We start from the raw sequence: 18,543 nt of genomic DNA on the forward strand, positions 1-18,543 counted from the left end.
CTTTTCTAGATCCCACCATTTGCCTGCAAATTTCATGATTTCCTCATTTATGATTGCTGAGTAGTATTCCATTGTGTAAAAATACCACACTTTCCATATCCATTCCTCCGTTGATGGACATCTGGGTTGTTTCCAGGTTCTGGCTATTACGAATAAAGCTGCTACAAACATGGTTGAGCAAATGTCCTTGTTGTGTACTTGAGCAAGTTTTGGGTATATACCTAGCAGTGGTATAGCTGGGTCTTGAGGAAGTGTTATTCCTAATTGTCTGAGTAAGCGACAGATTGACTTCCAAAGTGGATGTACCAGTTTACATTCCCACCAGCAATGGAGGAGGGTTCCCCTTTCTCCACAACCTCTCCAGCATGTGTTGTCACTTGAGTTTTTGATCTTGGCCATTCTCATGGGTGTAAGGTGAAATCTCAGGGTTGTTTTGATTTGCATTTCCCTAATGGCTAATGAGGTTGAACATTTCTTTAAGTATTTCTCTGCCATTCGATGTTCCTCTATTGAGAATTCTCTGTTTAGCTCTGTTCCCCATTTTTTAATTGGATTCCTTGGTTTGTTACTTTTCAGCTTCTTTAGTTCTTTATATATTCTGGATATCAGCCCTCTATCAGATATAGGGTTGGTGAAGATCCTTCCCCTATCTGTAGGCAGTCGTTTTATTTTGATGATGGTGTCCTTTGCTTTACAGAAGCTTTTCAGCTTCATGAGGTCCTATTTATTGATTGTTGCTCTTAGAGCCTGTGCTGTTGGTGTTCTGTTCAGGAAGTTGTTTCCTGTGCCAACTGAGTTCTAGGCTGTTCCCCACTTTTTTTCTAACTAATTTAGAGTATCTGGTTTTATGTTGAGGTCTTTGATCCACTTGGACTTTAGTTTTGTGCAGGGTGATAAATATGGATCTATTTTCATTTTTCTGCATGTAGACATCCAGTTGGACCAGCACCATTTGTTGAAGATGCTGGTTTTTTTTTTTTTTTTTTTTTTTCCATTGAATGGATTTGGCTGCTTTGTCAAAAATCAAGTATTCATAGGTGTGTGGGTTTATATTAGGTAGAAAGCTTAGCCTTGTAGGGCTCATCGTCTCATCTTTAAAATGAAAAGATTATTTTATCTATCTTACCTATTTATCTACCTCTATTTCTCTTATCAAGTCTCTACAGCACTCAGTGTCACACCTAATAGAGTACTGACACACAATGACTCGTAGTAAAAGATAGCTAGATCAACAGAACACGGTAATCTGTGTGATGCCGCTGACTCACAACAAGGGCTTAGTATATATTTTAAATTGGTTTCACTCTTTGTCTTATTTCAATAACCTCCTAGAAGTAAGTCTTATCTATTCCCACAATGCCTCTAACTGGGCTCCTGTTCTCAGTTTAAAGTCCAATTTCCTCCTAACACACTAAGCTCTTTATCATCTTGTCTTTCTGGTTTTTTTTTTTTTTATAACTTTTCTTTTAACTTTTTTTATTTTTTTATTAATTACACTTTATTCATTTTGTATCCCCCCATAAGCCCCTCCCTCCTCCCCTCCCGATCCCACCCTTCCCCCCCCTTTCTGCATGCATGCCGCTCCCCAAGTCCACTGATAGGAGAGATTCTCCTCTCCTTTCTGATCTTAGTCTATCAGTTCTCGTCAAAAGTGGCTGCATTGTCCTCTTCTGTGGCCTGGTAGGGCTGCTCCCCCCTCAGGAGGAGGTGATCAAAGAGCAGACCAATCAGATTATGTCCAAGGCAGTCCCTCTTCCCATTACTAGGTAACCCACTTGGACACTGACCTGCCATGGGCTACGTCTGTGCAGGGGTTCTAGGTTATCTCCATGAATAGTCGTTGGAGTATGAGTCTCTGGGAAGTTCCCTGCGTTCAAATTTTCTTGTTCTGTTGCTCTCCTTGTGGAGTTCCTGTCCTCTCCAGCTCTTACTATTTCTTATTTCTTACATAAAATTCCATTCACTCTGCCATCAGGCTCAGCATCTGCTTTGATAGTCTGCAGGGCAGAGGCTTTCAGAGGCCCACTGTGGTAGGTTCCTAGTTTGTTTCTTGTTTTCTTCTTCTGGCTTTCAGAGGCCCTCTGTAGCAGGTTTCTAGGTTGTTTCCTGTTTTCTTCTTCTTCTGATGTCTATCCTCTTTGCCTTTCAGGTGGGGATTGAACATTTTAGTTAGGGTCCTCTCTCTTGCTTGGTTTCTTTAGATGCATAGATTTTAGTGGGTTTGTCCTACATTGTATGTCTATATGAGTGAGAGGACTCATATCCAGTATATATAAAGAACTAAACAAGCTAATGAGCAGCAAACCAAGTAATCCACTTAAAAAATGGGGAACAGAGCTAAACAGAGAATTCTCATTAGAGCAATATCAAATGGCAGAGAAGCACTTAAAGAAATGCTCAACCTCATTAGCCATTAGGGAAATGCAAATCAAAACAACCCTGAGATTTCACCTTACACCCATGAGAATGGCCAAGATCAAAAACTCAAATGACAACACATGCTGGAGAGGTTGTGGAGAAAGGGGAACCCTCCTCCACTGTTGGTGGGAATGTAAACTTGTCTTTCTGTGTTAAGGTTCACATCTTGCCATTTATTTAACTCTGATCACATCAGAAATGTCATATTATCTCACAAATAATCGTTTCTGCAATGCTGGTACTTTAACCTACAATTACTGTCTCTTCCTTCCCCCCTAGTAACTCAAAACCTAGGTTTGAGAAGTCATCCTCTCTGCCACCTAGACTCTCATGTTTGGTTTAAAAACAGTTTCTGTGCTCCCACATATTCTTTTATTTCTCATAACAATAGCAGCCACTAATAGCTACTGAAAATGTACTACATTACAGAATTCAAGTTCATTTAGGTAAGACACTACCTTATTTTAATCAACACAGCACCTTTACAAAAAACATAATATTATCCTCATTTTATAAGGAGGTAGGAAGCAGAGCTGGGAATGGTTGCCTTATAGCATACAAAGCACAATGATGATTTGCTTATTTATTTGTTCCCTTATTCTTGAAGACTGGTATTGTATTTTTTTCATTTCACATACCTCTAAATCTAAGACATCCACCAATAAATAGTAGCCCAATAAGTAGCTGCTAAATTAATGGAACTCTATAATTTCACTCTCATAAGTGGGCAAGAAGGATTAGTTATCAATTCATGCTTAAAAAGCAGATCCATAATTATTTTAGAAAGTGGTTTCTGCCATCAAGTTAAAACACAATCTCCATTAAACAATGCATACTTATTTTCTTCAACAACAACAAAAAAGCAAAAAAAAAAAAAGTTAACTTTGTATGAACAAGATGATTTTATGTCTTCCAGTGCCACCTGTAAAATCATCAGTAACTTTCATATTATTTTCTAAGGTCAAGAGTCTAAATCAAAGAAAACGATTATCCAGAAGAAGATAGCAATAAAATTCTTAAGGAGAAAAGTTTGTATCTTTTAATTTAAATTTAATTAAAAAATTTCCCACTGATTATGCCATTTGTCATATGATTTAGGCTAGACAACAAGCCTACAGGAGAGGCATATTGGTTTCAGCTAAATACATTTCTATTCTGTCTTTAGCCTGACAGGCCCACAAAGAACTGAAAGATATCTTTAATGTTGATCAGACCATAATTATGGCCAAAAGATAAGACATATTAAGATAAATATGGCATAGGTATTACAGACTTCCTCAGAGCCAATATCCTTCCTTAGACTCTACTGTTGTAATTGAGAAAGATTATATAACCACAGTTCTAAAGAACATTGTAAATACAAAAGAGCTAAGCTGCACATGCAGTATAGTTTAGATGACTGCTTGCCTATCATACACAAAGCATACCTGCAATCTCAGCAATTGAAAGGTGCTAACTATGCTTGAACAGGCAGGAGGATCAAAAGTTCAAGGTCGTCCTCAACTATATGGTAAATTTAAGATCAACCTTGGCCACATGAAGCCTGACATCAAAAACAAACAAACAAACAAAACCCTGAAATATTAGAAATCTACCAAAAACCATACTAGACAACTTGATAATGATTTTTGCCAGGACACATCAGCCTAGCCAAATGTACAAGCACACTTACCATAAAGTGGCTTTTAGATAACAACATCATCAGTATTGTTACATACCTTGGGCTGGGATATAAATAAGAATAAAGACATACACAAAACACAAGCACCTCAAAGGAAATCTGGTCTCACCAGTGGACTGTCACACTAAAAACTTCCTCAGTCCTTGTACACTCTACTGTGAAGGAACTAGGACATTCAGTCAGAAGGAAGTACTCTTAAAAAGTCAACTAAGGGAAGAGAGAGAGAGAGAGAGAAAATATACTGTTGTCAAAGTATTATGGTTTAAACCTGTGATTCTGGCACATAGGAGGTAGAGATAAAAGAATCAGGAGTTCAAGGCCATGTTTGGCTACATGGGTATTTAAGGATACCCTGGTCTATATAATATCCTATATATTGAAAAACAAATAAACAAAATGAGATGAAGAGATGGGTCAGTGGTCTTACAGAGGACAAGAGTTCAGTTCCCACCCACCCACATCAGGCAACTTAAAACTGCCTGTAACTTTAGCTCCAGGTAATCTAATACCCTGTTCTGAACTCTAAAAGCACCTGCAGTCAGGTGCACAGGCTCACACAGAGACACACATATATATACATACTTAAAAAAATCTTTAGAATAAAAATCGATGAGGAGCAGATAGTGAAGGAAAACTACCACAAAGAGGAGGACGAAGAGAAGGAAAAGGAGCGGAGAGCAAAAAGGGGGAGGGAGAAGGAGAAGAAATAACATACGAGTTCAGGGTGTAGTTCAGTAGTCGAGCGTTTGACTAGAAGGTACACAGCTAGGCTCTGGGTCTAATAATAAAGTTGGGCATGATAGTACATGCCTGTAACAGCAGTCAAGCAGGTGGAATTTGAGAGCAGTCTGGGGTACATAGTGAGATCCTGTCTCAAAAGGCAAGGCCTAGATGATTCTTAATGGAGTCTCTGGCTATGTGTGCCTGAGTTCTCACCAAAATTGCCATTTGCTCAGCCTCTTAAGTGTCCCTGGCCAAGACTCACTGCAACCATGCCCAGTTCCCTGTGCTTCCAAAACATCTTCATTCATCAAAAACAAGACAGATGATAGTGTTGTTTAGGGTGGGAATTTGCTCTGGTTCTCCAGCTCCCAATTTCTTTAAACTGTGTGCCACTCTCATACAGGATTATACAACTTAATAGAGGGGCCATACAATTTTGGCAACAGTGAAAGGTTTCTGAATACATAATGATGAAAATGACTTCCCTACAGCATTGATTTTAAACTTAGTGCACACTTTTTTTCTGTGCATGGCCGTGACATTAAGCACTGTCTGAAATACCTCAGCAGAGAATTGAGAATACTGTTATGTTGCAAACTGCAGTGTTTTTCACAGAAAGTTTCCTGCTTTTAAAACAAAGACTTTCTATATGTTCCTACATCATTCCTCAGGATCAAATTACTATATCTTAAGATTGTATCAGTTGTTAAGTTCCAAGTTAGTAAATCTTTAGATTGTATTGTGTTAGAATATTTTATTTTTAAAAACTATTAACAGTTGCTAACTTAAAAACCATTACATACATTTTGGCTTGGTAGTAGAAAAGAATTTCTAACAACATCTAACAAGGCTCTAGGCATACTTCACCCATTTTGTACAATGTCTTTATTTGAAGTGAATTCTCAGCATTAATGATTATCAAATCAAAATATCAACTCTGAAAAATACTGAAAATCCTCTACATCCTAAAGGTCAAATATTCAAATCAGTTATAAAAACTAAATTAGCATATTCATTTCATTGGTATGCAAATGTCCTCATCTTTAATAGGTAGCAAAAGTTTATTATTATATTGTCTCCATATAATTACATATATAATGATATCAAGAAAGTAAATTTATGATTTCTCAGTAAATTTTCAACTACATACCACTTATAAAACTGTATACCCAAAGTAGCAAAAAAATGGGTACTAAGAATAAAAAAATGTAAGAAATGTTAGCGCAGATGATCCCTGTATCACTTTTAGTACTTGAATTAACATTTTTGGGTCTCCTTTTCTCCATCTGCCTGTCCTCTATTTATTAAACATTATGGCAGTGATAGTGACTCTTTACAGTAATTTTAGTAAGGACAGAACAGACATAATAGTAAGTTCTTTATATTTCTCCACTTCATGTAATCATTATACCAGAAGATAGGTATTATACCCATTTCAGAGAAGTGAGAAGATAGCTTAATAGGATGAGTATGTGCAAACTCAGGACTTGTGTAAAAGCCAGGTGTGGTAACTCCATCATTGAGAAATGGAAACATGAAAATTCCAGGGGCTATCCTAACCAAAATATCAAACTCTAGATTCAACGAGGGACTCTATCTCAAAAATAAGGTGGAAAGTGATGGAGGTAGATGCCTGACATCATCTACCTCTGACCTCCATATGCATATATATATATATATATATATATATATATATATATATATATATATACATACATACATATATACACACACACACACACACACACACACACACACACACACACACAAGCTAAGACCATACTTAATGGTGAGAAACTGTAAGCTTGTTTCCTTACTAAACTCAGGAACAACCAAAAATAGTCCTTGAACATTTTCTCTCAACATTGCACTGGGAATCTTTGCAAATGCAACCAGACAAAAAGGAAATAAAGGTTAGAAACTAGGAAGGAAATGTCATTGTTCAAAGATATTACGTTCAGCTACACAAAAAAATCCTAAAAGAATCAGTGAAAAAACACTCTTGACACTAATAATAACAGCAGGCTTATATAAAAAGTCACTTTAGGGGGACTGGGAGGAGAGGAGAGAGGGAACACCCTTGGATGTAAAGTAAATAAAGTAAAATTAAAAAAAAAATGAACAAAAAACAAAACAAAACAAAAACAAATAGTCTAACAGCAGTTATAGTATTTTACAAAAAAAAAAAAAAATGTTCTAAAAAATGAAAAGGTACCCCCTGTTGAAAGGAAGCCCATTGGCCGCTCAGTTTCTGAGTGGGTTCCCCAGTAAGGGGTACAGGACCTGTCTCTGACATGAAGTCAGTGACTGGCTCTTTGATCACCTGCCCCTGGGGGCAGGGGGCTGCAGCCTTGCCAAGCCACAGAGGAAGATGATGCAGCTAGTCCTGATGAGACCTGATAAGCTAGGGTCAGATAGAAGGTGAGGAGAAACTCCCCTTCAGGGGACTAGGGAAAGGGCATAGGAGAAGAGGGAGGGTGGGTTGGATTGGGAAGAGATGAGGGATGGGGCTACAGCGATGATACAAAGTGAATAAATTATAAAAATAAATAAATAAATAAAAAGGTAAATGTTTCATTTTTTTTAGTCATTTTCCTATATGTCAATTGGGAACAAAAAAAACAGATTTAAAAATACATTTATATTAGTGATCAAAAGAGAGATTTTATTATGTTAGTAATCAAAAGAGAAGGAGGAGAAGGAAAAGAAAAGAAAAGAAAGAAAAAAAGCAGAGCTAGAGAAATTAGCAGTTAAAAACACTGACTGTTCTTCCAGGGGACTCCACTTTAACTCTCAACACCCACAAGGCCATTCACAATGTCTGTAACTCCAGTTCCAAGAGATCTGACTCCTGCTTCTGACCTATGTGGGAAACAGGCATGCATGCCTCTGGTACACAAACATACATGTCAGTAAAATACTCACACATGTAAAATAAATAGTTAAAAAACAAAACAAACAAACAAACAAAAAAACCTGAAAAATTATACAGCCAAGTACTGTCGAAATGCTAGTTCTCTTAGCCTTGCCCACAAAGCGCAGAATTACAGTACAATTAAACAAGTTATCACATGGACACAGATATACTAATTCTAAAGTTTATGAAGTAAAACTGATACAACATAAGAGGGAAAGAATGCAGGTGATACTCCAGACTTAATAAACATCTAAAATAATCAAGACTGGGTGGTATTTTCAAAGGAATGAACAAATAGATCAATAGGACAGAACAGAGATTTCAGAAATAGAATTGCATAAATACAATCAACTGATTTTTCACAAAGATGCAAAGACAACATAATGAATAAAAGACATAATAAATAGTGGTAGCAAAACAGACCTTGTCTTTCTTATAAAAACTTAACTGAAAACGTGCAGCTAGGCATGGTGGTACATATCTATAATCCCAGGGCTTCAGGGGCTGAAACAGACAGATTATGAGTTCAAGACCAATCTGGGCTAAACAGCAAGATTATGTTTTCAAAAATATCACAAAGCAAGCAAGCAAACAAATGACCCACTTCTCAATTAGGCATCATGGAATCAAGAACTATAGTCTCAATACTGAAAGGAGCAGGGAGGAGAAACAGCAGTTCAGGATTCTTCTTAGATTCATTGAGTTCCAGGCCAGCCTGGGCCTTGTCTTTAAAAGCAGAAACAAAAACCCCTCAAAATGAATTACAAACCTAAACATAAAATAAAACCATATCACTCCTAGAAGATAACAGAACTGACAAAGCTAGTGTTTTAAGTATGTAGAATTAATCCATGAAAAAGGAATGATACGCTAGACTTCATTAAAATCTTTTGCTCTGAAAAAAGACATTGTTAAAAGAATGAAAAGACATGACAGAGACTGAAAGAAAATATTTCAAAAGATTTTGCAAGGACCCTGTACTCAACACATACATTAAAAACTCTTAAAGTCAAAATAAGAAAATAGTATCATTTAAAATGAAGAAATGGAGGTGGGGCTTCCCCTCCTGATGATGGTGCTGGAAAGGGACTAGGCACGCTCCTAGAGGAGAAAAGTAAACATCACTATTACCCAGCTACAAACTTTGTAACCTACAACAAGACATACTGGCGCAATGGTGGCACAAATGAGAGTAACCAACTACCAAGCTTGACAACCTGAGTTTGATCCTTAGGATGCAAGAAAAATGACTGTTACAAGCTGTCTTTTGACCTCCACAAGCATGAGTGCCCCCTAAACACACACACAGTTTTAAAAGAAACAACCACCAAAACATGGAAAGTAAGTGAAAGAATACTTATCCCTAAATATAGAAAACCAACCTGAAAAGCTTACACACTCACTGGAGAAGGAGAAACCACAGAACCAGAGAAGTGAGGGCCTTGAGAGGGAGGAAATGGCAGAGTTTTCAGGGCAATTGAAATAATCTGTATGATATGTGTGTGACACATTTCACTACTACATACTTGAATATACAATACCAACAATGAATCTAAAAGCATGCCTTGAACTCTGTGTAACAGAATGTTGATGTAGGCTTATCAAAGTATAACAAAACTCTACTAGTGAAAAAGTTGTGCATGTCTGGGGCAGAAGATATTTGGAAACTCTATCGCTAAATTTTAATACAAACTGTTCTAAAATTTAAGTATAAAAAAGTCAAACAAGTAAAATACAGAAGTCTACTTGTAATCCTAGCACTTGGGAGACAGAGGGAAAAGATGACAAGTTTAAAGTCAGCTTAGTCTACACAGTGAGTTCCTACAAAGTGAGTTTTGTCTCAGAAAATTATATATAATATGTGTACTTACCTACAACTTTAGCACTTTCTCTAGATTAAAAGTGATTATTTCTAGAGCAAAACCACAAAACCACTGCTTGATTATTGCTCATCCTTCTCTTCTTTTTTTCTTTTAGGGGAGCGAGTGGTATAGTGGCTGGGGATTGAGCCTAGGGCACTATGAATGCTAAGGATATGTTTTACCACTGAACTATATCCTGAGCCCAAAACTGATGATTTTTAGCCCTTAGCCTTAGCAAGCATTACATTACCTTAACTGATCATTTAAGCCTCAGAATACAAATCAAGGAACTTACTTTTCCATTCTCTTCTTCTGTTCCCTTTGTCTATTTTGTTCTTTTACTTGTTCTCTCTCAATATCCATGAAAAGCCTCCTCTGTCTCAGATACTGCTTTTGACGCTAAAGGAAAGAGATTAAAAGTATTAAGCCCATTCACAGACAACTTTACAAAGAAAGACAATATTCTTATTCTAAAGAAAACTGTCAAGATAGTGAGATTACAGGTGATAAGATCATTAAATTCCTTCTATATTCATGGCAGTATATACAATAAGAATATTATGTTTTCAAGTACATAGCTATTGTTAATAGACAAACCGGTGAAAGTGAAAATTTAGTTTACCTTAGTAAAAGCTGAAATAGTTAATATGATCTGAAGAAAAATGCAGTATATCAGTTTGCCCTTAGTATAGTCCACTTGTCAATAGTACCTAGGAAATTGTTATATTTGACACAATAAGGTACATATTATATTTACCCTGTGTTCTCAAGCAGTATCATAAAAGTAGAGCCGCACAAAGAGAAAGGCATTTCATAATAGAACAATAGCCCATTTAACTTGTAAAGACTAAAATCACATCACAAAAACACACTTCAAGCCTAGCCATACATAATGGGGAGAAGTTCAGATGGGATGAAGTATATCCAGGTTATCATGATCATAAATGGAATAAGCATAATAAAAGCAAGTGGTACTATACTGTCATGATCTGTTTACACCTCTGGATTAACATATTCTCTTTCAAGGACATAGGCTACTCAAAAGAATGACATATTTATACATATGCTTTGGTAAGAAGAATCCTAAAGAATGACTCTTATTATTGAAGATGCACCAGAAAAATGTTTCACATCTAACACTGGCACACGGACAGGATTTAAACTCTTAATTTAAACTACCTTTTCATTGAAGGGGAAGAAAAGCCAAATATTTAAAATATTATTTTATGTAAGTTATACTGGCAAATATATACAACTAGAGAAATTCACTTGGATCAAATCTGATTCCACACAAATGCCCCTTTCTTACAGGAGCCTGTAAGAAAGTTAAGCACATTATGACGACTTAACATCTTTGGAATTTCTGGTTTTTCTTTTCTATTTAAAAAAATACATTTATTTTTATGTGTATGAATGTTTTTGCCTGCCTGTACAACTGTGTACCATGTATGTGAAGTGCCCACAGAGGGTGCCGGATTCTCTAGGACTGAAGTTACAGATGGTTGTGAGATACCATGTAGGTGTTGGGAATTGAACCTAGGTCTATTGGAAGAGCAATCAGTGCTCTTAACCACTGAGATATCTCTCCAACCCATTTTTTCTTTTAATATTTATTCATTTTTATTTTATCTAACACGTGTATTTTCTCTTTAAGGCACGTAACAGCCTCTCCCCCTCTACCCCTTACACGAGGAATTAAATCTACACTACAATCTTTCTATGCTTAGGTGTGATATTGTGTTAGCAGAATAGTGTGTGTTGGGGGATGGATCTTAATCAGAGAAATTACCAACCCTTTTTAAAGCACAAAAAAGCATCAAATATGTCACCAAGTAGATTGCAAAAGTATGCTTGTTTGTGAGCTGATTCAAAGGGAGTCCCAGCTGGCAACATACATTTTGGATTACTCAAATCTTTCATATTTCTTGTGCATGCTGGCAAAGCATTTTCCATGTATGTATGCCTGTATTTTTAAGTGCATATGTGCCTGCAGAGGCCAGAGGAAGGCATCAGATTGCCTGAAACTGGAGCTATAGATGGTTGTGAGGGCCCATGTAGAGGCTGGGAACTGAACTCAGATTCTTTCAAAGGGCAGCATGTTCTTACCTGCTGAGCCATTTCTCCAGCCCCAGAATTCCTGTTGTTTGGACTAGTTAATTGCTTCCAACTACACACAGAATTCAGAAGCAGCACCACTGCATACCTCTTTTTTGTCTTCTTCTTGATCCACTCCAGACTGAAACGCCAGTCGAGTTTGAGGTTCAGTGCTCAGTCCCAATGGATACTCCTCATAGACCTGCTACAAAATCCAATTACAAATTAGGACAAAACTGCTAAAATTTCTGTGAGTCCTCTTGGTGTGTCTGTCTGGTATGGCATGGAAGAAACTGGGGCTAAGTATCTACTATATCCTCTACAAAGTCATGTTAGTTGGTACACCTACCTGAGCATTCTATAACCTAAGCAATAATTTCTAACTTTTAAAAAGAAAAAAATAGTTTAAAATTCTTTATTTTAAAAGTTATTGATCCTTAGTACTAGAGGTGAGATTAAGGAACCAGACTGTTCCTAGCAACAGGATTTTTTTGAGGTGATGAAAATACTCTCATATTGACTGTAGTAAATACTCACAAATTACTGAATTGTACATTTAGCCAATCTTTATTTTGTACTCATCATCATATTTACAAACTTGTCTAATTCATCCACATCTATGTAAGTTCAACATTCACAGTTGCAGACAAGCGGAGACATAAAGATTTGAGTAACAAAAAAATGCATGTTGCCAGCTGGACTGTTTCAGCTCTCAGATACACAAGCACCCTTTGCACAGTCTACTTGGTGACAAACTTGATGTGTTTTTGTACTGTTGTTGGTAATTTCTCTCATCAAGATGACCCTCCACCCCTCAGTATATTGACATATTATCAATATACTGACATATTATCACTCCTAAGCATAGAAAGGTTGTGATGTGGGTTCAATTCCTTGCACAACAGCCTTGGGTGCATGCAGTGGGGTAGGTGCCCTACAGAGAAAATATACATGAGATAAGTTTTATTCAGAGTTGAGTTCTGATGCTGCTGGCTGAGATCAATGGTAAGGGATCAATGGTAAAGAAAAAATAATAATTTTTCTTTTTTATGGTGCTGAGGGTGAAACCCAGGGGCTTGTGCACATGTAGTGAACACTCTACTACTGAGTTATATCTCCAGCCAAACCATGTACACTAAATCAGGACCTTTACACAGAAATAGCTAAAACAAATGTAACTAAATAACAATGAATATAAATATTAACTAAATGACTATAAATAAGACCTCGTACATATGGTCAAATGCTCTAGATAAGGAAGCCAAAATCATTCATTGGGAAAAGACAGTCTCTTCAACAAATAGTATTGAGGAAATGGCTTTCCCGACAAGATAGATAGATAGATAGATAGATAGATAGATAGATAGATAGATAGATAAGATAGATAGATAGATCTCAGCCCTTAGTATACACCATCTACAAAAATGAACTCAACATGAGTCACATCAAGAGATGTAAGCATAAGAAAGCAAACCACAGAATGCCTGGAAGAGGGGAAAGCTGTTTAGAACCAGATTTGACAATTTCTTGAATAAAAAAAAAAATAGGTATCATAAAAAAAATGAATTAGACCACATTAATACGTGCACACAAATGGACACTGTGAAAGTAAAAAGGCAACATAGGAAATGGGAGAAATTTTCAAATCTGGTATGCTTGGAATATGAATGCCCCACCCCAGTATGTTCATATACTGGTCCCCGGCTATTGTTGCTACTTTGGTAGGCTTTAGAAAGTTTAGGAGGTAGGGCCTAGTTGGAGGAAGTAGCTCACTGGGTGTGTGAATTTGAAGGTTATGCTGGATCCTGAGTCCCTTCCTCTCTTTGTGTCCACCATGACTTGAACATCTGCTTCTTCACACATTGCTGCCAGTGATGTTCTATCTAAGTACCTGGGACCAAGAAACCACGGGAGGGAATTTTTCAAAATCATGAACCAAAATAAATGTTTCCTTCTTTAAGTTGTTATCCCAGAGACCAGAAGTATTATATAGTCCAAACCAGGTAAGTAAATTCACTCATACAATACAAGTCTGCTAACTGAAATTGAATTGGTTAATTCATGCCCTAACAGTAGAGTAAATCCATTTTTCACTGTGTTTGCTTTGCCTTGGTCCATTATGACCCACTTTCCAAATACTTAACACTGATGTCAGCCTTGCCATACAAGAAAACCACTGGCAGGATGACTTCCTACTCATCAGCATTAGGTTTACAGGAAAGAGGAATGCCTGGAATTCCTGGTGACCTATGAACCAAAACCATGTCAGCACAATCAATTACTACAAGAATTAATTGTCAGGCTAGGGGGAGAGCCCCATGGTAAAACACTCGCCTTGCATGCATGGGTTTCCCAGCACAAACACACAAAGGAATTAATCATCAATCCAGTGTTCACCTGACTACAGACTCCCAGAATCACCATGCAAGCTTTCCAGCTTGGAACCTCTGACAAGATGGAACTTGGGTGTGAAAGCCTTCCATCTCACACTTGCTAGCTTATTACCAATAAAGCTCTTTCTCCCATCACTGCTTCTCTAGTTATTGGCTTCGGCAGCAGAAAGAGACATTTCCCTGTTATATACTCATGTGTGTTAAAGTATTATTCAGAACAACCTAAGTACACATCAATAAATCAATAAACAAAATACAACACACACATATTATTAAAAATTTTAAAGTGAAAATACTGTACTATGCTATAACATAATGCTAAGTGCAACAGGACAGTCACAAAAGGACAAATACTGTTTGAAGCTATGTCATAAGGTACTTAAAGCAATCAGACTCTGAGACTGGAAGCAGGATAGTGCAGGAGAAGGGAGCAGGAGGCTTTTGTTTAATTGGTATAGAGTTCCAGATATACACAGTTTAAAAAAAGTTTTAGAGATAGTCAGTTGACAGGCTGTCTAACAATGTGAAAGTACTTACTGCCACGGGGTTTTATATTTGAAGACCCTTAAAATGAGCTTTGTGGTGGCTGATATCTACAATCCCAATGGGATTGTAAGGCAAGATTTCATGTTCAAGGCCAATCTGGGCTATGTATGATATATATAAAGACTCTTTCAAAAATTCAAAAATATATTTATATTATAAATAAAATTGTTTACTTGGTAAATTTTGTAACATGTATTTTACAACAATTTAAAAAAATTAAACACTCATTTATTGTGGGACCATGGGATTTTACTTGTACTAATCAATCAAGCACTCTACTAACATCCCGGTTGTCTGTGTATTTCTAGAATTTAAACAATGTACAAGAATTTATCCAAGTAGTACATTTATATATACCAACATTTTGTTCTTAAAAGTTTTATAAGGTGTTCATCATACATTACAAGAAACACAGAATTACTTCTTCATATTTCATTTTTAATTCTCCATATTAATTTTTAAAATACTTTTCCTTTTAACACTTGTCTATGGATAAAATTATCTCCCAGGCACTTCTGATAATGCCTACAGGCATTTCTGTTTGTCATAATCTGGAGCAGGAGTGGGCTTGGAGCAGTGTCCTGCTACCGGCTTCTAGTGGGTAAATGTAAAAGTCAGAGGCACAAGAAGTTAGAAACATCTCCAAGAGGGTGTAAGTATACCTAAATATTTGCATATCTCTACTACATATAAAAATAAGATTATTATTATCACAGTTCAATATGTGAAGCTTAAAAAGTAAGTTGAACAATCAATATGCAATGTCATATAAAAATCCAGCCTATATACAATCCAATCAAAACTTTATTTGTAAGCATACATATATGTATGTTTATGCAAATTAAGTGGTGTAGACTGATGAGCCTTAAGCTGCTGATAATAGTTATGTCTGAAGGAAAGAAAAGGCTGAGGAAATAAAAATGGAAAGGTAACTTTGATCTTTATGCTATCTATACCTCTGCATTTAATATTTTGCATTGAAAAATTTATAATAATGAATTCTTCTAACTGATCAATTTGAGAACACTAAAAATTAAATTGGCATCTCTAAATAACAGGTTCTATGTGACCATATTGTGAAAGATAAATGAAATGTAATAGAAAAGTCAAAGCCAGGAAATCAAGTTTCCTAGATCAGACAAACTGAAGATAGATACTTAAAGTCAAATTAAAAGACTGGTTAAGAAATGGCAACGGCCTAAGCCAAATGATGGCAACAAGAATAGAAGAGAAAAGTTCAATGCAAAACTGCCCCCAGTCTGCCTTATGAGTATCTAAAGGGGCCAGATGACTGAGAAAGTAAAGGTGTTTGCTGCACAAGCCTGGAGACTTGTGTTTGATTCCTGAAACTCAAGGAACTGTAGGAGACCACTAACTATTCCAGTTTAGTTCTCTACTGCTGTGACAAACACTAGCCAAAAGCAATTAGGGAATGAAAGGGTTCACTTGGCTTACAGGTTATAGTCCATCATTGAGGAAAGCTAAGGCAGGAACCTAAATCAGGAACTAAAACAGAGACCATGGAGTAATGTTGCTTACATTGCCTGCCTCCCCTGGCTTGCTGATGAATAGCATCACTCACAACAGGCTGGGCCCTTCTACATCAATTAACAAATACGAAAATTCCCCTCAGACATGCTCACAGGCCAATCTGATTGAAGCAATTCCTCAACTGAGGTTTCCTTTTCTCAGGTGAGCCAAGGTGACAAGTGAAGCTAATGATGACATTAACTCTACAAAACTGTATCTCCACACACATTCCATGGGATGTGAATAACATTTATGTCACGCCATAAACACACAATAATAATTTTTTCATCGAAAAATTATCTAAAATTAAGAAGTATGGGGATAAAGATGGAGCAGAGTTTGAAGAGATAGCAAACCAATAACTGGCTCAACTTGAGACTCACCCAATAGAAGTCAGTCAGCCCCTGACACTATTAATGATACTCTGCTATGCTTGCAGACAGGAACATAGCATAACTGCCTTCTGAGGGGCTTCATCTAGCAGCTGACAGAAACAGATGCAAAGACTCACAGCCAAACAATAGTATGAGCTCAGGGAGGTTTGTGGAAGAGTGCAAGGAAGGACAGAGGGAGCCGGAAGGGTTAAGGACACCACAAAAAGACCTATAGAGTCAACTGACTTGGGCCCATGAAGGCTCACAGAGACTGAATCAGTGACCAAAGTACACGCATGGACTAGACCTAGAACCCCCTACACATATGCAGCAGATGTACAGGTTGGTCAACATGTGGACCCCCTAACAACAACAGTAGGAGCTGTCTGTGACTCTGTTACCTGCCACTGAATCCCCTTCCCCTAGCTGGGCTGCCTCTCCTACTTGGTCCCAGAGGGAGAAAACGTGCTTAGTCCTGCTGTGATTTGAGGTGCCAAGGTGGGTTGAAAACCTTTGGGAGCCTCCCTTCTCTGAGAAGGTGAGGGGAAAGTGGGGGAAGGGGCATGAAGGTAGGACTGGGAGGAAAGGAGGGAGCTGGGATCAGGCTGTAAAGAGATTGAATGAATGAATGAATGAATGAATGAAAGAAAGAAAGAAAGAAAAATATCTGGCAGCTGAAGTCACAAAGTAAATATGTGGAGATGAAGAAGGAGAGAGGGAGAAGGAAGAGAGAGGGGAAAAAAGAGAGGGAAATAGGAGCAGGGGGGAGGAAGGGAAGAAAGGGAGAGGGAGGGAAGAGAATGAAGGGGAGGAATGAGGAGGGAGGGAGAGAGAAACTGAGACTGTTTAGTAATTTAAATAATTCAGTAAGCAGAAAGGCTCAAACAAAGTGACCAGAATTTTAGGAGTGAATCTGGAAACTGGCTGTTCACAAAGAAGAAAAGGTTTCAGGAACCTTTTCAGGAACAAGCAGTTTAGTTTTTCAAATGCTGCAGGTCAGCAGCGTGTAAGAACAAGTATCCACTGATTTATTAACAAGAATGGACCTGGGGACGTTCTAAACACTATTTAAGTTCAAGGGTATTGCTGAGGACAGTAATAAGAACATAGGTAACAAAGAAACTGCCTGTGTCTAAGTCAGTGGAAGATAAAAAGATAGCTAGTTATCATTGATTATTCTTTTTAAAATAAACTGGTTGTCATGATCATGTAAAATTATTTGCAAATCACAATTTGGTTTTAAAAAAAAACAAGTATCATGAAGAATTATGTATCTTCAAAACCACTGTCTATAGAAATCAAGAGGAGTCTTGTTTTTGTTGTTTTTGCAGTTCCGGGTAAGGAAGCCAGGGCCTTGCGAATGCGGGGCAAGCTCTCTACCAATGATCCGTATCTCTCTGGTCTGAAGTAGTTTTGTTTTTTTGTTTTTGTTGTTTGTTTGTTAAAATGGAAAACACATGAGAACATGTACACAGGGAAGTAATTTAAGATATATTCATGAGGGGCTGGAGAGATGGCTTAGTGATTAAGAGCACTGACTGCTCTTCCAGAGGACCCAGGTTCAATTCCCAGCACCCACATGGCAGCTCACAACTGTCTGTAACTCCAAGATCTGACATCCACACACAGACATACATGCAGGCTAAACACCAACGCACATAAAATAAAAATGAATAAATTATTTAAAAAAAGATATATTCATGATACAGGATAATTAATGGCACAAGGGTCTACAAGAAAAAATAAGGGACTGTGGAATATACATCCAAAAAGAAATCACTCTTGCTCTAATATAGTCAGAATAGGTAATACTGACAACAAATAAGTATCTTTAACTAGTAATAGCAGTGACAGTGTGAAAGCTTTGATTTTCTTTCTCTCATTCTTTCTTTTCTTATTTCTGTCTCTCTTCCTTTCTCTGTCTCTTTCTGTTTCCCTTATTCCTTCCTTCCTTCCTTCTTTCCTTTCCTTTCCTTTCCTTTCCTTTCCTTTCCTTTCCTTTCCT

The 18,543-nt window shown here is 37.2% G+C and overlaps 1 protein-coding gene across 5 annotated transcripts in view; it reads right to left on the minus strand.

Annotated features, from left to right (window-relative positions):
• Positions 1–18,543, minus strand: part of Ccdc15 (coiled-coil domain containing 15) — a 75,912-nt gene that overhangs the window by 24,565 nt on the left and 32,804 nt on the right. For all 5 annotated transcript variants that reach the window (XM_055622090.1, XM_055622089.1, XM_055622092.1 and 2 more), the window contains 2 exons: positions 11,805–11,900; positions 9,897–10,000 (listed from right to left, as the gene is read on the minus strand). In XM_055622090.1, coding sequence (XP_055478065.1) covers positions 9,897–10,000; positions 11,805–11,900 — 200 coding nt within the window. The remainder of the gene's footprint in view (positions 1–9,896; positions 10,001–11,804; positions 11,901–18,543) is intronic.

This window comes from Psammomys obesus, unplaced genomic scaffold, assembly GCF_907164565.1.
Source record: "Psammomys obesus unplaced genomic scaffold, mPsaObe1.curated_primary_1811, whole genome shotgun sequence".
Classification (NCBI taxonomy): Eukaryota; Metazoa; Chordata; class Mammalia; order Rodentia; family Muridae; genus Psammomys; species Psammomys obesus.